The sequence below is a fragment of the Myotis nattereri genome, assembly GCF_964212035.1.
Source record: "Myotis nattereri genome assembly, chromosome: 2".
NCBI classification, from domain to species: Eukaryota; Metazoa; Chordata; class Mammalia; order Chiroptera; family Vespertilionidae; genus Myotis; species Myotis nattereri.
Genome location: NC_138076.1, coordinates 160,686,441 through 160,711,499, shown reverse-complemented (window position 1 = coordinate 160,711,499; position 25,059 = coordinate 160,686,441). Strand labels below are relative to the sequence as shown.

Here is a 25,059-nt window from a genome sequence, read left to right as displayed (position 1 = left end):
GCTTTAATAAACATCCTCTAAAAATAAAAAATTTAAAAAGCCCGGCCAGCATGGCTCACTGGTTGAGCATTGACCTTTGAACCGGGAGGTCACCGCTGGATTCCCCTCTCAGGGCACATGCGCGGTTGCAGCAGGTTGAGGGATTGCTGGGATCGCTGGGGCGTGCAGGAGGCAGCCCATCAAGGATTCCCTCTCACTGTGGTGGTGTTTCTCTCTCCCTTCTTCTCTGAAATCAATAAGAATATATATATTTTAAAAAGTATTTTTTAAAAAATGTAAAAGGAGAGAACCATAGCACAGTCCTTTTCATTTAAAGGTTTAATGAGCCATCTACAAGCAATCAACTGGGAATGAAAAAGTTTGGGGAAGTTAGAAAAAGCCCTATAGATATACTCCCTCAAGAGGTGAAATGCTGAAACTTCCATGTTTGAGTACTTACTCTTTTTTAAAAAAAAAATGTTTTTTTACAGAGAGGAAGGGAGAGGGATAGAAAGTTAGAAACATCGATCAGCTGCCTCCTGCACACCTTCCACTGGGCATGTGCCCGCAACCAAGGCACAGGCCCTTGCCCGGAATGGAACCTGGGACCCTTGAGTCCGCAGGCCGACGCTCTATCCAGAGCCAAACCGGTTAGGGCGAGGACTTACTCTTTTTAAGTATATTTTTATTGATTTCAGAAAGAGGAAGGGAGAGGGATAGAAACATCAATGATGAGAATCAGATTGGCTGCCTCCTGCACGCCCCCTACTGGGGATGGAGCCCGCAACCGGGCCTGTGCCCTTAACCGGAATCCAGGCCGACGCTCTATCCTGGACGCTCCAGGGCTGAGAACTTCCTCTCGTAAAAAAGCCTCCCGAGCACTTCGCTTAGGCGCCATCAACCCTGTTGCTGGGACAGCAGTGCCATCTTCAGTGGGAGTCCGGCCTCTAGACCGGGAGGCTGTGAATGGATGGTGTCTTCAGAGTCGCGGGTCCAGTCACTCCCTACCCCTGGTCTCCTTCCACACCCCTCTGCCCCTCCCGATCCTCCCGGCGTCGCAGGACGAAGGCACCGGCAGGGCAGGTCCCGCCAGATGCTCCAGGTATCCGGGGAAGGGCGCGCCCAGCCTCTACCCTGAGTGTAGTCACCCCAATCACCGGGGCTCCACCCTGCCTCTCCGCCTCCAAATCCTCTCCCCGCCGCGGCTCCGCCCCTTCTCAGCCCGCCCCACTCCATTAAAGGTTCCAGCTCCAGGCTCCTGGTAGGTACGGACTTTCCGGGAGCGACCGACCACGCTGCTTAAACCCCCAAACGGCTCCGCCTTCCCGCCGGAGCCTGACCCTTCCCAGCGTGCCCGGCGATTGCAGCGTGCGAGGCCCTCGTAGGGCAAGGCCCCAGGGCCTGGCATAGAGGCGCGAAAGGCAGGCTGGGAGTAGTAGTTCAGGAGTCCAGGAGTTCGGCTAGAGGTTGGCTGCGGAAAGGACTCGTTGTCCCAGCGTGCCCTGCGCCGCAGCCCGCGCGCTCGCCCCTTCTCGCTCTCGCCCTCCCGCTCCCTTGCTTGCTCGCGCCTTTGCTCACGCTCTCCTCGCGAATCCAAGGGGCTCTGGCCACAGCTTGTGGCTAGGGAGGGAGACCCAGGCGGCGGCTCAAGGGAACCAGGCTGCAGTGGTGGTGGCGGCGGGAAGATGTCGGGCGAGGACGAGCAGCAGGAGCAAACTATCGCCGAGGACCTGGTCGTGACCAAGTATAAGATGGGGGGCGACATCGCCAATCGTGAGTACGGCCTCCGGAGTCCGGGGATCTAGGCTGAGGGAGGCAAGGGGGACGGCATTGGGCTGGCCCGGAGGGGCTGGAGCGGTGGGGTCGTGCGGAGTGAGCCGCTGAGGGCCCCGGGCCGGTCCGCTGGGGGCGGCGTGGTAGGAGGACTGTCGCGCCGGGGACCCGAGCGTCCAGGCCTGGACTGCAGTCCGGAGGTGCGGCCGGCGACGAGCAAGGGCTCGGAGGAGGGTCCCTGGCGGCGCGGACCCTCGGCCGTTGCTAAGGAGGCTGGGCGGGCGCGTCTCCGCTCACCCTTGGGTCCGGATCCCTGCCTCCTGTAGTTCTGGCAGCGGCGAGGCCATCTGGGAAAGGAAGCGCCAGCTGTTGGCGACGGAAGAGCCCCTCTGTGTGGTCGGGGCGCCCCCAGAGTCAGGAGCCAACCTGGCGCCGGCACGTGTCGCCGGGTCCCGGTGCGGACCGCCGGGTGCCTTCCTCCGAGGCCGTCCCTGACACCAGCTCCCCTCCCACGTGCTTGGCCGGAGTCTTTGGTTCCTTACTTCAACTCCTTCCCTTGGGGGAACCCCCTGCTGCGCCCGGGCCCGCCCGGGGGCCGTTGGAGGGCACCCTGGGAGTCCTCGCCCCCTCTTGGAGAGGGAGCTGGCTTTTCTTGAAGTTGCTCATTCCTGCCTGCAGTTTGTGCAGACAGCCTAGTTAGCCGTCAGCTGAGATTGCTCTCGGGCTGGACCACCCCGGCCAGGCAGACTTGTGGATATGCTGGGAAGGGGGGACTGCTTTTAGGATCGCAGAAGTAAGTCATCCTTATTAGGACTGCTCCGACTTTCTCGGCAGCTGCCTGCCACGGTAGGCAGACGTCTCACTTTCTTTTTCCTCCACTTACAATTTCACCTTTCCCATTCAAAACCCGGTCGGAGGGGACAGAGAGCTTGTCTTTGGGCTTCTGAATGGTGTTGACAGGATGGGTTGGTACTTAGGGCGCCTCTGGTCCGATGTTGGAGAACCTGAGTTTCAGGCTCCAAAGAATCACCCGAACTTAGATCATCACAACAGTCAAGTTCAGGATGGACCAGGGAGATGCTTTGTAAGGTAATGGACATTTAGTGCACTACCCCCGTTTTTGTACATAATATTCGTGGTTTGAATCAGAAAAACTTTCCCCCCTCTTGCACTTCTGAGGCACTGTGATCAGTTACCAGTTTGAAACTCTTAGGTCACATACCTCTTTGCAGTCTACCCAAAACTGTGAGCCATGAGCCTGCCGAGGCCCAGGGACCTTAGATCAAGTCCCCTGGCTTATACACTTGTTTTTGCGGAAATAAGTCTACATAACTTGAATTAGTAACACCTAATTGGGGCGTCTGAAGGGAGAAGGTAGCATTTCACAATGCATCGGCTTTGAGTCAGCAGTTCTGTGCCTACTTTTCTGTTGTTCCTGACTCCCATAAATTTCTTCTAGTCTGCTTTGCATGTATGTGGGATACTTTGGTGAGGATCCCCTTGAATTTCATAATGCTGCCCTACCACACCACAGGGGTCATCGTTGGAAAGTCTGCCTTGCCTAAGGAGAGAGATTGTATATACCCAGTTGTCATATAAGGAAGGGAAGGGAATGTTGATGTCTTCATTTTAGGATAGGAAGGTAGAAACTTAGAGATGAAAGGTAGGTACATTATAAAAGGCAAAACAAAAAATAAAATAAAAGGCAAAACATCTTCCCTCTTTCAGTCTTAGGGCAATGCCACTAGGAAATATTAGAAACTATGGATCCAACTTCTAGATATTGCTTGGATTGTAACTTAGACAACACATCCAGGACTGACATGGTGGGATTCTGTCCCCAGGGGTACTTCGGTCTTTGGTGGAAGCATCCTGCTCAGGTGTGTCGGTGCTGAGCCTGTGTGAGAAAGGTGATGCCATGATTATGGAAGAGACAGGGAAAATTTTCAAGAAAGAAAAAGAAATGAAGAAAGGTAAAATATCAATCCCCCACTAATTTCCCCCATCTGACCCTTATTCGGTCCTGTTTGTTTGTCATAATGATGCAACTCTCACCCCACCTCTGGTGGAGATATTGGAAATTTGGAATGGCAAGTGGGTTATAAGCAGTGTCCTACCCAGTCCAAACTGATTAAACTTAGGCAAGACCCCAAAGAAGATCCTTCCATTTTTCTGAGGCATCAGGGCTCTAAGAGAGCAAGGCAGTAAGTAAGGCAGATGATTCTCTTTACAGGTATTGCCTTTCCCACCAGTATTTCAGTAAATAACTGTGTGTGTCACTTCTCCCCTTTGAAGAGTGACCAGGACTATATTCTCAAGGAAGGTGACTTGGTAAAAATGTAAGTTTAAATCAATTTAAAGCACTTGTCTTTTTCCTAAGCACTTATACAGTCCCAGTTGCTGATGCTGTACTCTGCTCTTTCTTTTCAGTGACCTTGGGGTCCATGTGGATGGCTTCATCGCTAATGTGGCTCACACTTTTGTGGTTGGTGTAGCTCAGGTAGGTGGTTTGCTTTGAACTCTGTGCAGCCTGTGGGGAATGGGGGTGGGTGTACTACTGCTTGCTTCTTATCCCCACCCTCTACTACAGTGGTTCCCAACCGTTTTTGGCCATGCCCCACTAAGCATCTCTAAAATCCTGATGCCCGCCCCTCCCATTCCCTCCCCCCGCCCCCCCCCCCCCACATATAATTCTTATTATTCAAAAAGTGAACTCCTAATCATGTGGAGGAAGCCTAAAAGGCTATTCACTTGGTCTAAACAAGCTTCCAAAGAACATGGCATCCATGAAAGAGAAAAATAAAAGAACAAAAGGACAGTTGAAGTACTGAGGAAGAAATCACTAAGAAATTGTTAAAAATAATAATATGAAATGATATGAAGAAATAGCAAATAAAGTTTCAAAACATAATAGAGAACTGAAATGCATAAATATGTCACAATATGCTGGGGTCCAACCCCAGCAGGTCCAGGGGTCCCCAAAGGTGTGGACGGAGTCGGCGAAGAAGGAATGACACGGAGACAGCGTTAAGTTGATCAGCAGCCTAGCCAGAATCTCTAGCCAGGATCTCTAGCCAAGTTCTGTTCAGGATCTCCAGCCAAGTTCTGGTGTTTATTGTCTTGTTACATCTGTATTTATACTAGTTGATTTTAATCCTGTCAATTTCTATTGAAAAGGTTAGGGCGTTTCTTATCTCCATTCCAGGGGAGTAAAGATTATGTAGCTTAAGCGTGATTGTTCGTAGTTAAAGTGATTAACTACCCGCCTGGCACTTAGTTAAGGAGTTTTATTCCCTCCCTAACTTCAGGGAAAAATCCTTACCTGGGGAAACAACCTTTCTCGGAGAGGTGACCTTGGTTAAAACACATAGCCCTAAGGGGAGCAAACATATTAAGAACAGTATGCTATATACGCCAAGTCCCTTGAAACATGCTGTGCAGATGTTTCTTTCCTGCAGCGACTGTGTCAAGCAGCAAGGATGGACCGGCTTCTGGTAACAATATATATTTATACACTGAATATGAGGTCCCTAGAACCCTAAAAAATGCAAAATATTCACTGTTAATAACTCATTCTCAAATTGCCCCCTTTAAAAATTAAATTGCTCCCCCTGTGGGGAGTGTGCCCCACATTGGGAACCACTGCTCTACTACCAGGTAAGTACAGAGACTATATATATAAAAGCCTAAGTGACCAGCTGACTGGCCAGTAGCTATGACATGCACTGACCACCAGGGGGCAGACACAATGCAGGAGCTGCCGAACAACAGCAACTTTGCAGAGTGGCCTCTGGCACTCTGGGACCCCTGGGGGGTGTCGGACTGCCGGCTTCAGCCAATCCCTGCAGGCCAGGCCAGGCCGAGGGACCCCACTGGTGCACAAATCCGTGCACCGGGCCTCTAGTAGAGAAATAAAAGTAAAAGGGGGATATTTTCTCTCCTCATTGGCTGGACTTGCATAATGGCCACACAGATATTAACGAAATAACCAACTAAGAGCTTTCCAGGAAAACACTGATTATATTTCCTTATCTACAGGGGACCCAAGTGACAGGGAGGAAAGCAGATGTCATTAAGGCAGCTCACCTTTGTGCAGAAGCTGCCCTACGCCTGGTCAAACCTGGAAACCAGGTAAGCTGTTGAGTCCAACTCCAAAGCTTAATAGAGCCAAAGGAGCACTAGGTATCTGCAACTGTTCTGTGCTGAACTGCCAACTTCTCCCACAGCCCTCTGATAAAACACATAGCTTTTTATTTATTTATTTATTTTTTTAAAAATATATTTTATTGATTTTTTACAGAGAGGAAGGGAGAGAGATAGTTAGAAACATCGATCAGCTGCCTCCTGCACACCTCCTACTGGGGATGTGCCTGCAACCCAGGTACATGCCCTTGACCGGAATCGAACCTGGGACCTTTCAATCCACAGGCCGACGCTCTATCCACTGAGCCAAACCGGTTTCGGCCACATAGCTTTTTAGAATTAGCTTCCTGGCTCAGTAATTGAGCATTAACCTATGAACCAGGAGGTCACAGTGTGATTCCGGGTCAGGGCATATATCTAGGTTGCAGGCTAGATCCTCAGTGTGGGGAGTGCAGGAGGCAGCCAATCCATGATTCTCTCTCATCATTGATGTTTCTGTCTCTTTCTCCCTTTCCCTTCCTCTCTGAAATCAATAAAAAGGTATTATATTTTTAAAATTAGCTACCTCTTAGGATGGGATTTCTGTAAGAGATGAGGCAGGAGCTAAATAGCTTCATAGTAAACAGCAGACCCTGACTGCCTACCATAGACACTTCCGTGCTCGCTGTATGGGGATATATGGAGCTTACATATATCCCCACATGTGATCTTTCCTTTTTTGTGTTTTTGGTGTGCGTTGTTTCCCTGAAAATAATTTGAGATAGATAGCATATAAAAACACACAGATATATTTTTAAAGGTTATAAATAAAACCGTAATAGTGCTGGTAAACTGGTGACAAAGGGAGACCAAAAGTTAGTTCTGTACCTTGCATGACAATATTGGGAAGCCCAGGTATCATAAACTTTTCGTGAATTAATACAGTTCAGTGTGTTTGACTATGAGTGAAGACATTTTTCTAACACTTAAGTTTCCAGAGATTTGTTCAATATTTAAAAGTATTGTCTTTTTTCTTACTCCCTTTTTGTACTGTCTTGTTCTTCATGCTTTTAATCAATTTGTACTTCTTCCTCATTTCTACTTAATTGCATAATTTTTACTTAAACCTGTTTTCTTATAATGATACTACTTCACAGAGCTGTTAAAAAGCTCTTTGAACAATGCCCAGCACATAGTAAACACTTGTGTTAACTATTATTTAACACGTTTATCATTTTTTTTCACATTTATTATTTTTATTTATATACTTAACTATGTGTATCTTCACTGGAAGGCAGTGTTGTCTAGCTATGACACCAGACTTTCTGAGTTCTCGCCCTATTGCCACCTCTTTAAAAATAACTTTGAATTTAAATTTCCTCATCTGTAAAATGGGAAAAATAAAATTCCACCTTATTCTTTATAGGGTTGTAACAATTGAGATGATCCATGTGTAAAATTATTATCACAGTACCTAGTACATGGTTTAATAATATTAGCTGGGATTAGTTCACTTTTCTTTTTGTCTAAGAACTGTAGCTTAGGTGAGGATCAGATCATGTTTGAGAGGTAAGAAGGGGAAAATAAGAGTTTGCTGTTCAATGCCTTAGTCAGTTTGGCTCAGTGGATAGAGGGTCGGCCTGCAGACCTAAGGGTTCCAGGTTTGATTCTGGTCAAGGGTGTGTACCTAGGTTGCAGACTCAATCCCTGGCCCTGGTCTGGGCTTACAGAAGGCAACCAATCGATATGTCTCTCTCATATCAATGTTTCTCTCTCTCTATTCCCCTCTCCCTCCTCCCCCCTCCCTTCTACTCTCTAAAAATCAATGGAAAAATATCCTCGGGTGAGGATTAACAAAGAAAGAGTTTGCTGTCCCTTCTCAACAGTTTAGAATGTCAGGTACAATGGAATAAACAAAACTTACTGTCATAAAGCCTGGGTTTGTACCAGGTTCTTTCTGTTGACTGGTTTAGTCCCGAGGAAATCACTTAACCTTTCTGAGCCTCAGTTTCCTCATCTTCTAGATTGGGGTATAGATCTGCCCTGTTCACCTTCCAGAATTGTTTAATTAGACCAGTGATGGTGAACCTATGACACGCGTGTCAGAGGTGACACGCGAACTCATTTTTTTGGTTGATTTTTCTTTGTTAAATGGCATTTAAATATATAAAATCAATATCAAAAATGTCTTTGTTTTACTATGGTTGCAAATATCAAAAAAGTTTCTGTATGTGACACGGCACCAGAGTTAAGTTAGGGTTTTTCAAAATGCTGACACGCCGAGCTCCAAAGGTTCGCCATCACTGAATTAGACGCATCTTTGTGAAAGCTCTTTGTAAAAGGAGATGCAAGTGTAAGGTATGTTTAGATTGTAGGGACTGACAGGGCTATGACATGAAACACCAGTGAGAATCCCTTGTACTTGATGTACTCTCAGTTCTTTATGCTTCTTATTCACACCGTAGAGAACTTACTAGCCCCTGGTATCTCACCTTGTATTTGATCTTGTACTTCTAGAACACACAAGTGACCGAAGCCTGGAACAAAGTGGCCCATTCATTTAATTGCACGCCAATAGAAGGTGAGACCTCAGATAACACGGTTGAGGGTAAAGTGTCAGTGATTTAGCATAATTAAGGCTGTTTTCTTTCCTTGAGAATCCATCCTGGCTCTAGCACAGTCTAAGCCAAAAACCTCAGTGCCCTTAGTTTTTAGCCAGGTGCTTTTCTCTCATTGCCCGCCTCATCAAACTATTTACGTGGGTGGATTTGGAAACCTTTTGGGATTCTGGATGGTTGGTACCAGAAGCTTTGTCCTCTCCACAGGTATGCTGTCACACCAATTGAAGCAGCATGTCATCGATGGAGAGAAAACCATTATCCAGAACCCCACAGACCAGCAGAAGTAGGTGCCAATCCCACCCTTTACCTTCCACCATACAAGACTAGTCATGTTTTCTTCTGTACTTCCAGCTTAACTCCAAACTCCAGGAACTACTTATGGCTGTTCCCTTTTTATTCCTTTCAGGAAGGACCACGAGAAAGCTGAGTTTGAGGTACATGAAGTATATGCTGTGGATGTTCTCGTCAGCTCGGGAGAGGGCAAGGTGAGGAGTGCTTCCAGAGCTAGCAAAGAGGGGTAACTGAAGTTTTGTTCCAGGAGCACCTGAACAAATGTGACCTAACTTACTCTTTTAGGCCAAGGACGCAGGACAGAGAACCACCATTTATAAACGAGATCCTTCTAAACAATATGGCCTGAAAATGAAAACTTCACGTGCCTTCTTCAGTGAGGTTGAGAGGCGTTTTGATGCCATGCCGTTTACTTTAAGGTATACTGCACTTCACAGGGCCAGGGCTTGGAACTAGTGTGACTCATAGACCACACACCCAGGAATACTATTCCCTCCTCCACTCCTCCCTGCCTCCCCCTCCCCTCCTGCCTGGACTTGTAGCTCCAGCCTGCATGCAAGGATTCTCTTATGCTCCCTATCTCCCTCATTGAAGGGAATATAAAAGAGCAATCCTAAGCACGATTTCTGCCTGAGGGTAGGATCTATTTAAAAGCATGAGCAAAAATGATGAGACTTGAGACGGAGTTAAGGATACCTGAGTTTGTCTTCCCCTACCCAGAGCATTTGAAGATGAGAAGAAGGCCCGGATGGGTGTGGTGGAATGCGCCAAACATGAACTGCTGCAGCCATTTAATGTTCTCTATGAGAAGGAGGGTAAGTTCTAAAAGGAGAGTTTCACTTTGGAACTGTTTCTATGGTTCCCTTCTTTTTCCCTGTAGCTTATAGAAAAAAGGATACAACAAGCGAACATTTTATCAAAACACTTCTCTCTCCCATAGGCGAATTTGTTGCCCAGTTTAAATTTACAGTTCTGCTGATGCCCAATGGCCCCATGCGGATAACCAGTGGTCCCTTTGAGCCTGACCTTTACAAGTCTGACAAGGAGGTCCAGGATGCAGAACTAAAGGTTAGTGTGGGCTGGAAAGTGGTTGAGCACATGGAACCTGTCCTGAAAGTGAGGACTAAATGTAAGCAAAGTCCTGAAAAACAGGTACAGTGTTGAAAGTAAGACTGTTTTCTCCAAAGTCCTCAAAATTTGTTTTCCTTCTTCCTTTTTTCCCAGGCCCTCCTCCAGAGTTCTGCAAGTCGGAAAACCCAGAAAAAGAAAAAAAAGAAGGTGTGTTGTTATCCCTTTTTGGCAGGTTGAACCTCATCGCTTTTTATTCCACCTTCCTGGGTTGTGGTGGGGCATAGATTTTTGTATATCCTTATTTCCCCCCTTCTCAGGCCTGACCTAGAGAATCAGGACATTTTTGTCCTTGGTCCCCCAAACACTACCCCAAGGAAATTTACATGTTTCCATCTTCTTTCCATGAATATAGGCCTCCAAGACTGCAGAGAATGCCACCAGTGGGGAAACATTAGAGGAGAATGAAGCTGGGGACTGAGGTGGGTCCCATCTCCCCAGCCAGCCGCTCCTGCCTCATCCCCTTCCCACCACACCCCAGGCTCTGTGAAGTGCAGTCGTCTTCTCCACCCAGGACCGCCAGCAGATCAGGGGTCTCCCTGCCCCCATCCCAGTCCCCCAACCCAACCCCTTCCAACAAGAACCAGCTCCAACTGACTCTGGTCTTGGGAGGCCAGGCTTCCCAGCCACCGAAGACTACTTTAACTAGAAAAGAGAAATTGAACAATAAAATCAGGAATCAAAATCCATCGTCTTCAAGCCCCTCTTTCTAGCCTTTTTCTACTACTGTCTGCTTGGTAAAGGTTTATGGCCCTACAACAAAACAGGGAGGAGGCTAAAGGAGCTACCACCATTAAAGATTGAGCTGAAATTTTTATACGCTCTGATTCAGCATTTTCTCTTCTGTTGGGGCTTGTTCCTCTCTTTTCCCACTCTCCATAAGTATTTTATCTGGCCTCAAAGTAGAGAGGAGCTGTTCTTCAGATTATTTTATTCACATGTGGTAGGTTCCTTTTCTGATCCAGGCTATCTGGTCAGGCCCCTCCTTTTTTTTAGGAGCTGGAGCCTGCACTTACCAAGGGATTCTCATCTATGAAACGGATCCTCATTTGTAAATCTTTATAATCATTTTTGTTCTGTAGGACACCCCCCCCCCAAAAAAAAAAAAAAAAAACTGTAAAGGAGGAATTTTAACGGGTCCATTACTTTGGAGTCAGTGGGCTCTTCCCTTGCTCCATCTTACAAACCTGAGCTGAAAGCTCAACTGCGGTTTTGTTCCCCATTTGAAACATTCTGACCTCCCTCCCTCGAAAGAAAGACCAGGAACCAGAGGAGCAGACTGACTGAAGAGACAACCCCTGGCTTTCTACGCTGTGCGGACTTGAATTGGATGAACTGCTAGGGGTTTGGAGAGAAAGGTGGTGAATTTTATTCAGTACCTCTGGCATGCTGTCCCAGGGACCTAGGGCTCCCGCTAACTTAGGAGGTTTTTAAATTGAAAATGACATGGCGTTGAAATAAATGTGGATTTGCTCATAATCATGTGCCTTTGCTGCTCTTATTTGGTGGAGGGGGGAGTGTTAGTTGAAGTGAGGATTTGGAGCTGTTTCTGTGTTGCTACATACTAACTTTCTAAAACAATACTTCCTCAACCCAAAGACATAAATCCTGAATTCTCTGAATTAAGATAGTAAACTTTCTATGGGAGCTTGATTTAATTTTAATTAAAACCATCAACCTTGCTGCTGACACTTTGTTCAGGACTAGCACATTTTAATGTGTACTGAAAAAAATAAAACACTCTACAGGTGTTTGTCTTGATTTAGGAAGCCAGGAAAAATGCCTTCAGTGTTACAAAAGTTGTCAGGGCCAGTCTAAAATGAATAAGTAGATTTGAGTATCTTACATGTCAGGAATGCTGACCTGGAGATACTACAGTGAACAAAACATGGAGCTCTTCATAAGAGTTTATAGGCTAGGCAATCAACAGGTGAAATCCTGGTGGATTTGCTATTTGATAATGAAGTAATTCTGATGGAATTTTTCTTTGCAAAAACTATATAGTGGTAATGAAAATACTGGAACTACTTAAACAATTAGAACAAGGGCCCCAAGTCTTAAAAACCTTGTTTTAATAGAGCTAAAAGGGTGACATGTTAATGCATAAGTTACAAAGGGAAACCATCAAAAAAGGGATTATAATAAACCTTGCAAGCCCTGACCAGTGGCGCAGTGGTTAGAGCATTTGCCCGCACCCCCGAAGAGTGTGGCCCGTTGGATTTCTGGTCCAAAGCGTGTTGCCTGGGTTACAGGTTTGATATCCCACCCTGTCGGGGAAAGCAGGAGGCAATTAATGGATGTGTCTCTCTCACACTGACGTTTCTCCCTCACCCCTCCCCACCTAATACTCTCAAAAATCAATGGAAAGAATATCCTCAGGTGAGAATTAACAAAAAATAAAAGCCTTGCAGTATCAAAGTAAATTAGGCCAAGTCTGCTTAAGGACTTTTTTCCATCCTTTGTAACTGTCCAAATCTGTTTACCGGGTGCCCTCACCTGTCTACGCCCCGAGACCGGCAGTTCTTTACCTTACAACCAAGTACCGTCCTTGCCCAGAGAAGAGAGCCACCCTCCCCTCCCGTTGGTGGAATCACTGAAGTGCTTTCTGCAGGAGATGCACCGCGGCCAGGAACCTGGGGAAGACCGCGGTTGGCTAGGGAAAAGTTCATCTAAAACAGTGGCCGCTTTGGGGCAATCGGACAGCTTTCTTGACAACCCAACTTTACATTCTCCCATGTTCTGGAACCCTGGGACCTTCGGGGGAGGTTCTGAGATAGAGTCTCCCTGCAGCAATTTCGTTTAAAAATCAGGCAAACCAGTAAACAAATGAGGCATTTTTATAAAGTACGCACCTATTTATAATAAAATGGAGGGGGTGGTCAGGACTGCAACTCCCATGAAACAACGAGAGGAGGAGGAAGTTGCTCTCCTTTGCTCGCCAGCACCTGTAGGTCTCATTCTGGAAACGGGTGCTCACGCTTAACTAACCATGTCCTCACAACAAAACGGGGCGGGGGATTCTGCAACTCAGATTCTAAATACTCCGTTTTCCAAGAGGACAAAAGCGCTTATGAGGTACCTGAAAGGGGCCGGAAGTCATTGTTACTCCCCCGGAGGGCGGGCTAAGCAGCGGAAGTGACGACACGAGTGCGCCCTTAAATAGCGGTAGGCGGGCGCGCAGCGCTCTCTCGGCCTTAGCGCCATCTTCTCAGGTGGGTGTTTGTGTGGCCCGTGTGTGGATTCCGCGAACAATCCGTTTACATCTGGTCTCTGCGCTTGCCATCATCACAGCAAACTAACTGTAACCTTTCTCTCTTTGCCCGTAGAAGCCTCTGCGCCATGAGAGCCAAGGTAAGCACTCCGGTAGGAAGCGGAGGCAGGGACTGGGAGATGGGGGTGGAGACCAGGCGAGGAAAGTCCGCCATGGCTCCCGGGCCGCGGGCTCTCCATGGTGTCCGAGCGCGGGGAGAGGACGGGTGGTGTGGGGAGAAGCAGAGGAGGTGGCTGGGTAACTGCGGCGAGGAAGGAGCGCGTGCGGAATTCGGAGTTTACTTCGGGTGCGGGGGTTAGGAGGCCAAATGATTGATGTGTTTACTGCGACTAAGCCCTCATATTTGGTCGAGGACATGCCTGATTCCAAAAAATGCTCTCCACATCCCCATCTAAACCACTCAAAAGCTAAACTAATGACCTTTTTTTATTATTATTATTCCTTGTCTCTGGTTATAATCGGTGGCCAGTGGAGGAAGAAGCGAATGCGCAGGTATGTTGAGACTTTGCCGGCCCCGGAGGAGGGAATGGGGTGGTGCATGCCTTGCTCAAAACTTGGGAGGGACGTTTGGTTTAGAAATCTAAAAGAATCGTCGGTGAAAAACGTGAGCGCTGACTTGTCAGCCAGGGATTGAACAAAAGACGAGAGAACGTAGTGCTTGATCGTCTCCCCGCCCTGTGTTGTGTGCACATAAGATTGGGCGGGGGGTTTGTTGTGGGCTTGAGGGCAAGGAGTGTATTCTTGTGTCTGCTTTTCAGGCTGAAGCGCAAAAGGAGAAAGATGAGGCAGAGGTCCAAGTAAGCCGCAAGCTGTGCACCCGTGAGAGCCACAGGAGCAGGAATGAGGGAGCCAGAGGCCGGGCGAGCCGGCGGACTGCGTGCCTGCTGTCTGGCGCGTCTCCGCGGGAGCTGGAACATAACATGCGCGTCACCTGAGCGCCGCGGCCCCTTTTGAGAGGCCCACTCTGCTCTTACAGAAACAGCCTCTTTTGGATCTTTGCCCTGGACCCGTGACATTCTGGACTGGTTCTGTTCTCTGTGGCTGAATGTAACGTGTACAATAAATCACCTCTTCTGTCTTAGCTGAAGAAAAAGATAATGTCTGCTTTGTGGTTTTTTTTGTTCCATTGGCTGGGGATTCTGTCCGTACGGCGGGCCCTGTTAACTACCTGATGCAGTAGGATATCGAGCTACGTGCTGCCCCCGGGGTGTGGCCCCTGCCCCCACCCGACATCTGGCCCGGGGCCCTGAAGTAATGGGAGCCTGGGGACAGGTATCGCGATAGTTCTTGGGCAAATGGTTCCGCCCCTACTCATCTCTAGGCCTACGTCAAGTTGCGGTTTTTTAAGACGTTTTTGCGGCATGGTGTCCCGTTACCATGGTGACACGCAAAGCTTGCTGGGAACTTCCTGCGGCTAGTCGCGCAAGTACTGTACACACCATAGAGTATAGTTCCGGGTCTGGTGGCTAGAGCGCCATTTCTTCCGCAGGAAGCGGAAGGGCCGCTGGGTGGGCGGCTCTTTGTCGAAGCTAGAGGACCGGCAGGCGGCAGCAGCAGCAACTACGGCGGCGGCGGCAGGTGAGGGAGGCGGGAGACAGGTGGAGGCCGCGCCCGGAGGGGAGGAGTCGTCGCCGGCCCAGCGGCCAGGCTCCGCCGGCGACGCCAGGCCCCCCAGGCCCGAGCTGGCTCTTCTCAGGCCCCAGGGCCGAGCCCTTTTTCTAACTGACCTCGCTGGGCGAGCAGACGCTAGCTCCATGACGTCACAGCCCTGCCCATCCCCTCAGCTTGATGTCACCCGCAGTCCCTAGCCCGCCTCACCTCGTGTTCACTGAATGTCCTGTTCACCTCCCACGGCCGAGCGCGGGCGGCACTGCACGGAACCTGCCAAGCCAGAAGATTTGCTGCGGGAAACGGGACTTTTCCAAACTCGGGTGTTGCGAGGCGTCATAATCACTGCCCCCAAGCCCCGTCGGCCACCCACTGCACTGTCAGTCGCGGCCCTTGCGCGGCTCCGCAGGCGGAGTTCCTAACCCCAACCCTGAGCCGGACTCTGACCCCCGTGTCCTCCATTTGAGGCAGGGCTCCCCTCGCCCTTCGTGCGCCCAGGGCTGGTTGCCCAGCCCATCCTTCTAGGCTCTCCAGCTTAGTTCTGTCTCTTGCTTTTCTTACTTGCAACGGCTCCCTTTGGTGAAGTGAGTTGAAACCCTGAGGAAATCTTGATGTGCGCAGAGCTCTTGCCGTTTTGTCAGACTGACTTCTTGTAACTGTCACCCCATAGTCCTCCGTTCCTACCCTTTCTCCCACCCACGTACCTGTTTTGTTCCTGTTCAGAACCCAGCAGTGATGTGGCGGTGGAGACCCACAGGAGCCCCGGACTTCACCTGAGCTACCTCAGGTATCGAACACTCCTGGGACGGTGGGTGGGAGGGAACCCTGGTGGGACTCGCCCGCGGGTCAGGCTCGGAAAGATGGCATTTATTTTTCACCAGGTCATTTCCCTTTTAGTAAAACTTCGCATTTTCTCTCTTACCACTTGATGGTTTCTATTATCCTGAGACTTACCACCCTTTGGAGGAAAAGGACCCTTCTTTTACAGGTTCTCTTGTAACTTTGGCCCCTGGTCGGTTCATTTTAGGGAGATCTGAAGGCAAAGTCAAGGCAACCAAGTGGTGGTTGTGGCAGATCAAAGCCAGAGAAATTGGAAAGATTCCCTTATACTCCAGGGGAAACAATATGAAGTTTTCCTATTTGAACAGCAGGGGGAGCCTGGACACCGCCTAGGAAAGGTTTACCAGGTCAGACACATGGTAGCCAGGACTCCCCGTCTTGTGGGGGGTGGGGTGAGGGGCGGGCTAGAACCAGGGCAGTGGACTGACATTCCAGAGCTCTCTTGGGAAAGATGAGACTTAAGAAGCTTTTATAGCGTCTATAAATAAAGAGGATCTTTATGGGGTGAGGAATGGTGTGGTTTGATGTCAGTGGTATCTTCCCATGGAGGGTTAGGAGGGGATAGAATGGGAAAGTAAGGTCACTTGTTCCTGTGAAATTAACTCCTTCTTCCTGCTTTTGTTCTTTGGTAGTCTAGAGGTTTTGTCCTTTGGTCGTCTATAAGTGGAGATCCTAGCCAGAGAACTCTTCCCCTGAAATGGGAGAGGAGGGAGCTGACCACACTGGGGTCGATAGTGGTATTGAGCTGGGAGGGAATACTAAAAAATGACAGGTTTAGGGACTACGTTCAGGGTGGTGACACAAGTCTCTTCACTCAAGCTTCCCTGGGGTCTGGAGATATGATACTTCACAGAGCCCTCATCTGAAATTCCATGGAAGAGGGGTTAAGGGAAGTTTTGTCACCAGCATTCCATTATCCACAGCCCTAGTGGCCCACCAGCCCATCTTGACCACGATTCCCAGTACCTTCCTAGCCTATTCAGACACTGACAGTTTTAATTTCATTTCCACAACTTTAATAAGGTCAATTGAAAAGGGGAAATAAAATCCAGTACTGTTCTATCCCTGCCCCCTCCTTGGCCTGCATTCATTAGTGAGATGAGATGGCTTCACCCCCAGCTCCCTCCCTTCTCCATTAGCCAGGCAAGTGTGAATCATTCTGTCCCAGACCAGGTGCACAAGAGCCTGGGCGGGACTTCTGACAAGCCAGCCAGTCTGGGCAGAATTCTCCCCCCCAAGGTTCTCCATCTCCAAAGCCATTGCCCCTCTGGCCTGCCTCTTGTTGGACTGCCTACCCTAAAGTCGGGAAGAGTGTGGCCTCTCCGGAGGACTCTTGTTTGACACAGTTCTTCTCTTTCCTAGTGGTCACCAAGGGTGGCAAGAAAAAGAAGAAAGCCCTGATTTGGGGGGGACCAGGATGCCTGACCGGGACAGCTATGCCAACGGCACTGGGAGCAGCGGTGGAGGCCCTGGAAGTGGTGGCAGCGAGGAGGCCAGTGGGACAGGGCCAGGCAGTGGAGGGGCCAGCTCAGATGCCATCTGTAGAGACTTCCTGAGGAATGTGTGCAAGCGAGGCAAGCGTTGCCGGTATCGCCATCCAGACATGAGTGAGGTGTCCAACCTGGGGGTGAGCAAAAATGAGTTCATCTTCTGCCATGACTTCCAGAACAAGGAATGTAGTCGCCCAAACTGCCGATTCATTCATGGCTCCAAGGAGGATGAGGATGGCTATAAGAAGACAGGAGAGCTTCCCCCTCGGCTGAGGCAGAAAGTCGCAGCAGGCCTGGGCCTTTCTCCAGCTGACCTACCAAATGGCAAGGAGGAGGTCCCTATTTGCCGGGATTTTCTCAAAGGTGACTGCCAGAGAGGAGCCAAGTGCAAGTTCCGTCATCTACAACGGGATTTTGAATTTGATACTAGGGGTGGAGGAGGCACTGGTGGTGGGGGCTCAACAGGCCCAGTCCCTCCAGGACGACGTCATGATCTCTATGATATCTATGACCTCCCTGACAGGGGCTTTGAGGACCATGAGCCAGGTCCCAAGCGCCGGCGAGGTGGATGCTGTCCCCCAGATGGCCCCCATTTTGAATCTTATGACTATAATCTGGCTCCACCCCGAGGGGTAGAGTGCAGGCTGCTAGAAGAGGAGAATGCCATGCTCAGGAAGCGGGTAGAGGAGCTAAAGAAGCAGGTCAGCAATCTTCTGGCTACCAATGAGGTACTCCTGGAACAAAATGCCCAGTTCCGCAATCAAGCCAAGGTCATGACCCTGAGCTCCACTGCACCAGCAACTGAGCAGACTCTGGCTCCCACTGTGGGTACTGTTGCCACTTTTAACCATGGCATTGCCCAGACTCATACTACTCTCAGCAGCCAGGCTCTACAGCCTCGGCCTGTGTCTCAGCAAGAACTGGTAGCCCCTGCGGGAGCTCCAGCTGCTCCCCCAACTAATGCTGCACCTCCTGCTGCTCCACCGCCCCCACCCCCACACTTGAATCCAGAGATCACGCCACTGTCAGCTGCTCTGGCTCAAACAATTGCCCAGGGAATGGCACCCCCACCTGTCTCCATGGCTCCTGTGGCTGTATCTGTGGCTCCTGTGGCCCCTGTGGCTGTATCGATGGCCCAACCCTTGGCAGGAATCACAATGAGCCACACCACCACTCCCATGGTGACTTACCCCATTGCTTCCCAGAGCATGCGTATCACAGCCATGCCACACTGATGGAGCTACTGCTGGACACCCATGGTATAGCCTCCCAGGCTGGGATCCGGGGAGTCCTTTACCCACCCACCCGCCTAGCCCTCCCGTGCCCTGTCTTAAGGGCTTATTCAAGAACTAGGACAAGAGACTACAAGGAGTTTACTTCTGAGAAGGGGTTGGCTGGTGGGTTTTCTCTCACCTCCCTTTTATGAGGGCCCTCTTGTCCATCTTTAAGTCTCACAGAGGGGGCTTGCATAGGGGTGCAGACTGAAGCCAGCAGAGAGGAAGGACTGACTGAGGGGTTGAATGTCCCCTGATGGGAAGATGGGGACATGCCTGGTCTTGTCCTCTCTTCTGCTCAGCACAGGTTCCAGCACTGGCTTTGGAAGAAAACAGTGCCCAGAGGGAAAGCCAGGAAAGATTGGGAAGTGGGTGGCCAGAGGCGGCCTAATAGGAGCCTTCAGACAATTGGGGACGTAGTTGAGTTGGACAATAACTGCTCCTGGGCCTGTAGCAAGGCGGGGACCATAGTAATCCAGCCCAATGACTAGGGGAGGATTCATTACCTTGGCTTGGCCTGGAAATTCATAGGGCAGGGCCCACCACTTTCCAAAGAAATAAAAAAACAATTATTTTTAACAAATGAGGGCAGTGAAAACTTGCTTAGAGTTCCTGTGTGGAATATGGGAGCAGTAAATAGATGTCATGCCAAAATGGGATAAAGACCCCCCACCCTCAGAGCTGGGATAAAGTTGGATGGAGACCAGTGAACAAGGGTAGGGACCCAGAGGAAGACCAGATGAGGCTTTGGGGAAGGCACTTTGTGAGGTAAAAGCATTGGAGCCACCTAGTCCAGTTTAAAAATAGTCCCATCTGTTCTGGTTTCTATCTGCATGAACTATTCCCAGGTTGCCTTAGTAACCAGGGCTCCTAGGGTCATTTAGGGGGGCAGGTACTAAGGAGGGTGGATGTGCTGGAAAATGGGAATGGACTCTGTATTGACAGAGCCTTCCCTATTCAAACAGAGCAAGGCGGGTGGCGGTTGCTGTCTTTAGTTATTGATGGCAGTTAATGTCCCTCCAATCCCTTCCATAGTTACCAGTGCCTTACACCTTTAAGGCTTGGGAGGTGCTGGGAAAAGGAGAGTTCTGGGGATACAAATCTCAGAATTCATTCCTTCCCTCTGCTTCCACATAGGACCACATTGGTTTTAAAGTTAATTAAATGTCAAGGCTGAGGGCCCCAATAGCCAAACCTCAGTTCCTCCTCAGCTCATAGCTGATACGGGGAAACAACTCAGGTGTCTAATCTAAGGGGATTGTGGATTTGGGGGTAGAGACAGTGATCCTGTGTTCTCCCCCATCATATCTCCTGCTACCTCTTGCTCTCTTGTCTGGTTGATCATTCAGGATATACCTGGGGTTGGAGTTGGTGGGCTAGGTCATGGCAAGGCCAGTGAAAAAAAAGAATCTAAAGACTAAAAATGGGTAAATACTAAAATATTGTTTGTGGATTTTAGAAACTACGCATTGATAAGTTAAATGTTGATTTTCTAGCACAAGTTTGGATTATTAAAGAGATGGTTTATGAATCTTTAGAGACAAGTGTGATCATAGATACCAACATGAATTCATCCCAGCCCAATGCTGACCCATTAACTTTATTTCTTTTTGCTAAGTATCTCGAAAGAGGTAGATTTGGGAAACTATACATTGTATGTCCTTTATTAACATCCTCCAACTAAAGACCACCAGGAATACACCTGCAGTTGAACAAGTTCGGTTTAATGCTCATAGGAATGATGGAGAGAGCATGCCATGGGGAACTGTGGTATTAGAAAGTGAAAGGGTATTAGGAGCTATAGGACTTGTATTTTGGTTAAGCGATTTGGGGGAAGGTTTAAGGAAGTGGGACTTCATTCTGGATTGAGTGCTCTTTGAAAAGCGGGGATAGATAATTCTATGATTGGGTTTCTTTTTTTTATTTTAAATATATTTCTTTATTGATTTCAAAGAGGAAGGAAGAAGGAGAGAGAGATAGAGCCATCAATGATGAGACAGAATCATTGATTGGCTGCCTCCTGCATGCCCCTGACTGGGGATCGAGCCCGCAACCTGGGCATGTGCCCTTGGCCAGAATCGAACCTGGGACCCTTCAGTCCACAGGCCAACGCTCTATCCACAGAGCCAAACCGGCTAGGGCTGATTGGGTTTCTTTATTTTTATCCCGATAAAGGGAAGACTAGAGTGGAGCAAAGTTGTAATTGGTAATGAAACAGTAGTCACTCAGCTGGGTGAGGGAGGTTTTTGCCATCTTGTGGTTTGCACTCTGACCTTGCTTTGTACTTAAACAAAACTGTGAAGTGATCTTTTTTGCTGCACTTCATCATAGTCGCTGAATGCCCTTGTCCTGTGTTGGTGTTTTGTGAGATTGTGTCCAATAGTAGAGCACCATTTCCCACCTGTGAGCCCAGGTCAGCCCCGACAACTCTGAAGCCTAGCTGTGTCAGGCCAGTTCGTAAATGGCAGGAGCTGCTTGCCTCTTTCTCACCTAAATCATTACAAATAAAAGAATAATTATGGTTCCATTAATAATAGAATTTGGTGGAATCAAACTGAACATGAGTGCATAGTAAATGTTGATTAGTGCATTCATGTTAGAGAAATCTCTAGTGATATACCCAAGAGGTATGTTTTATTAAAAACTTATATAAAAATATGGAAGACTCTTATCAACAGTAACACAAGGACATACTAAGTAATATTGAAAGTGTAACTTGGATTGACTAAATCCAAGGGGTCAATTTGTATCAATTTGGTTGACCCTCTAAAGACCTGGTTGGTTGATGCATCATCCTCTGCACTGAAAGGTGGCAGGTTCCATTCCCGGTCAGGGAAACAAAACAAAAGAATTGCTTGAGCCTGTCTGAGGAATAAATTCAGAGATCTACATTAGCAATAATGAGAACAACACAGGAACAATGAGAGAGCAACACAGGACTTCTAATTGGCTAAAAAATATTTGTCCCTATAGTATGTCAGTTCATAAATAGTGAGAGCCTGCTATGTTCTAGGCCTTTCTAGGAGCTCCTTAAGGATAACAGAACCATAGACATGCATTGTAAATATAGCAGTTCTTCCATGTCTGTGCGTGAAACAACTCCTAAGGTATTGTGCATTCTTCTCAATGTGATTTGTAAAGAGGCCACTGGCAAACCAGTGGAGGAGCTGAAAGAAAGTGCTAAGAAAAGACTGAGGGGAGACCCAATAGATAACGGAATATCTGACGGGCTGCCCAGGGGAGAAAAAGGTCCTGTTTTGCTGCATAGGAAATAAACAGGGAGGCCTAGGGCAGTGATGGCGAACCTTTTGAGGTCGGCGTGTCAGCATTTTGGAAAACCCTAACGTAACTCTGGGGCCGTGTCACATATAGAAATTTTTTGATATTTGCAACCATAGTAAAACAAAGACATATTTGTGATATTTATTTTATATATTTAAATGCCATTTAACAAAGAAAAATCAACCAAAAAAATGAGTTCGCGTGTCACCTCTGACACGCATGTCATAGGTTCACCATCACTGGTCTAGATACTTACTGAGTATTTAAAATTTAAGGCAAGGCACTTTAATTGCAATATCTAATTGGCACAACACGATGGGTATTATTCTCATACCCATTTGGCAGAGGAGAAAGCAGGTTTAAAGAGGGTTAATCAGCTCAGGGTTCCACAACTAGTGGTATGGAGCCAAGTTCTAATGTAGAGCAATCCAACAATGGGACCACTACTTTGCTATAACTTGCTAGGAATAATACAGAGGAAATTTCCTCCAATTCTGTTGCCCTGCCCCTTCCATCTTGTGAGCTGGGACCAGATGACCACATTCAATCCTCTGCCTCCTAGGCTACTGTGGTTTACATATAAATAAATGCAGATTGCAAATCCAGGAAGTCTCAGCACTCTGGCTCACTTAGACACTCTAAAGAAGTGCTTATTGCTTATCACCACCAGGTGGCACCTGGGCAGCAGAATTGTCAGTGGGCAGAGACCCAGCCTGTTGACTAATTCTGGTGCCTGCATTGCAGCTGCTGATTGTTTGGCCCCTGAGCCAGCTGGGAAGAGACCTTCCTAGGATGAGTTTTTGTGCTTCATATACCGTCTTCAGTAGAAGGGTCTGATAATCTAGATCAGCAGTTCTCAACCTGTGGGTCGCGACCATTGGAAAACACATAGCATATCAGATATTTAGATTACGATTCATAACAGTAGCAAAATTACAGTTATGAAGTAGCAACGAAAATAATTTTATGGTTGGGGGTCACCACAACATGAGGAACTGTATTAAAGGGTTGCAGCATTAGGAAGGTTGAGAACCACTGCTCTAGATGGTGAGAAAGGGGATGTTTGAAAAAGAACCTCCTATCTCCCGGCCTAAGGGACTTCAGTGCTTGGCAAATTTCAGTTTATAGGGAGGTTTTCCTATAAGGAACTTCATTTTTCTCCTCTAATTCTGCTTCATCAGTTGGGGACAGATCACTCATACCTCCTCCAAACTCCTTGAGCTCCTTTTGTACTTGCTCACTTCTGAGAATATGGGGAACATAGGAGGCAAGTAGAAAATTGTTTCTTATATAGTTCTGCAAGCTGGATGAAATAGTCTAGATAAGCCTCCGGGAAGTAGAGAAAGGGAAATGAAACATTTTTAAGATTGGGAAGGAATAGGTTTTAGCAGCTTTGATGAAACAGCCTGATGAAATCTATGCCCTGCAGAGCCAGATAAAATGTATGAGCTGCAGACCTAATCTTTCCTCAAAGATCAACCCTAGTTCCTCTATTGCACCAAACAGAATAATACAACAAGCTCCACAGACACTGCATTAAACAGTAACCATTTTATGACTAACCCTTCCCTCTAGGGCTTCCAGTTAGTCCAGTTTTTTGTGGGTTTGGTTTTTTTTTTGAGAGAGAAATATGTTTTTATTTATTTTAGAGAAAGAGGAAGGGAGAGGGAGAGAAACATGGATCAGTTGCCTTTTGTGTTTTTTTTTTTGTTTTTTTTTATATATTTTATTGATTTTTTACAGAGAGGAAGGGGGAGAGACAGAGAGTTAGAAACATCGATGAGAGAGAAACATCGATCAGCTGCCCCCTGCACATCTCCCACTGGGGATGTGCCTGCAACCCAGGCACATGCCCTTGACCGGAATCGAACCCGGGACCCTTCAGTCCACAGGCCGACGCTCTATCCACTGAGCCAAACCAGTTTCGGCGATCAGTTGCCTTTTGTACGTCCCCCTACCCCAACCTGGATATGTACCCTATATGTGCCCTGAGCGAGAATCAAATCCACCATGGGATGACAATCAACTGAGTGCACCAGCCAGGGCCAATGAGTCTAGTTTGGTCGGCAAACTCATTAGTCAACAGAGCCAAATATCAACAGTACGACGATTGAAATTTCTTTTGAGAGCCAAATTTTTTAAACTTAAACTATATAGGTAGGTACATTGTTATTAACTTAATTAGGGAACTCCTAAGATGGCCTTTGCTAAAAATGTCCTCAGTCTGATTGAGGTACCTTCGCTGAGGTCGACCCCTTCCAACTCTCCCATCCACACTCGTCGTGTAGCCAGTCTCACTCAACTTGTGCATGAATTGCGAGCGCCTCCCCCGCGCTGCGTCTCCCGCCCCACCGACACCCCCCACTTCTTCTAACGCCACTTCTTCAAAATAGACTCGCCCAGACAGAAAAACAACTTCTGCACATGGGCCACGAAGTTTCAATCGCACTGTACGTGCGCGCCCGCATGTGGTATTTTGTGGAAGAGCCACACTCAAGGGGCCAAAGAGCCGCATATGGCTCGCGAGCCGCAGTGTGCCGACCACTGGTCTAGTGTCTAAGTCCCCAGACAACACCCTCTAAATCCAATTAACTAGTGATAGTGGTCATCATCAATGTACCTTGCACTTTCCCCTTTCTAATCCTATATACAGTACAATGTAGAACTGCATTAGTTCTGCATATGACTGTGTCCCAGATCTTCCTTCCAACTCCGGCAAGTGAGAAGTGGAATCGTCTCATACTCTTCGTTTCTTATTTACATGTTATAGTTCCAGTCGTCAGCGTCTGGAAATGTAATCATTTCTGCTGCAGCTGAGCCCCCCCCCCCCTGCCCCTTTTTGGAGCCGATTTAGTTTTAATCAGCCATCTATGCTATAACGGACTAAATAACTCTTGGAGATTTCTAAAAAGAAAGAAAGGCTCGCTTCCTATTCACCCTGCTTTCTTCCCCCCTCTTCCCTGAAGCCTGGACTATCTCAGCCCTGTAATTCTCGGGTTCTCCAGTTTTCTCTAGCGTCTGCCCGAGGACTCAAGACAGGACAGGACAGGCGGGGTAGGTCATGGAACACTTTCATTCCAAATAGGGTAATTTCCTTTCCTGTTCTAAGGGCAGCCAGAACATATGAAGAAAAGTGCTTAGGATATGAACATTAGGGAAAGCTGACAGACGAACCTGTGGGAATCGCAGGCCAAATCCTGCCAAACCGAATGGAGTGGAAGGGAATCCTGACTCCTCTCCGAAAACCGGGTAACTGGCGGTGCGGCTCTGCCTGCGCCATACCCCGGGCAGTCCAGCCCCGCGCCGGGGAGCTCCGGGGCGCGCCTCTCCGGTTTAAATGGCACACCATCCCGCCTTCCCTTCCTGGCCAGTCCGGGGCT

The 25,059-nt window shown here is 48.2% G+C and overlaps 2 protein-coding genes and 1 long non-coding RNA gene across 4 annotated transcripts; all 3 read left to right on the top strand.

Moving 5' to 3' along the window:
- Positions 1-1,400: 1,400 nt before the first annotated feature.
- Positions 1,401-11,393, top strand: PA2G4 (proliferation-associated 2G4). Its single transcript, XM_081083463.1, has 13 exons — positions 1,401-1,752; positions 3,597-3,725; positions 3,986-4,091; positions 4,183-4,252; positions 5,791-5,883; positions 8,392-8,455; positions 8,700-8,778; positions 8,902-8,980; positions 9,072-9,205; positions 9,507-9,601; positions 9,727-9,854; positions 10,011-10,064; positions 10,270-11,393. Exons 1-13 carry the CDS (start codon positions 1,665-1,667, stop codon positions 10,333-10,335), a joined length of 1,185 nt encoding a protein of 394 aa, XP_080939589.1. The 5' UTR covers positions 1,401-1,664; the 3' UTR covers positions 10,336-11,393.
- Positions 11,394-13,015: 1,622 nt separating this feature from the next.
- Positions 13,016-14,283, top strand: LOC308514433. 2 transcript variants are annotated; one of them, XR_013995592.1, is made up of 4 exons: positions 13,016-13,126; positions 13,241-13,265; positions 13,655-13,677; positions 13,944-14,283. It is a non-coding gene; the product is annotated as an uncharacterized lncRNA (long non-coding RNA). The 2 variants fall into 2 exon arrangements; XR_013995593.1 differs by having other exon boundaries at positions 13,126-13,265.
- Positions 14,284-14,733: 450 nt separating this feature from the next.
- ZC3H10 (zinc finger CCCH-type containing 10) lies at positions 14,734-19,934 on the top strand. The gene is made up of 3 exons (XM_081084426.1): positions 14,734-14,763; positions 15,517-15,580; positions 16,996-19,934. Exon 3 carries the CDS (start codon positions 17,051-17,053, stop codon positions 18,356-18,358), a length of 1,308 nt encoding a protein of 435 aa, XP_080940552.1. The 5' UTR covers positions 14,734-14,763; positions 15,517-15,580; positions 16,996-17,050; the 3' UTR covers positions 18,359-19,934.
- Positions 19,935-25,059: the final 5,125 nt, after the last annotated feature.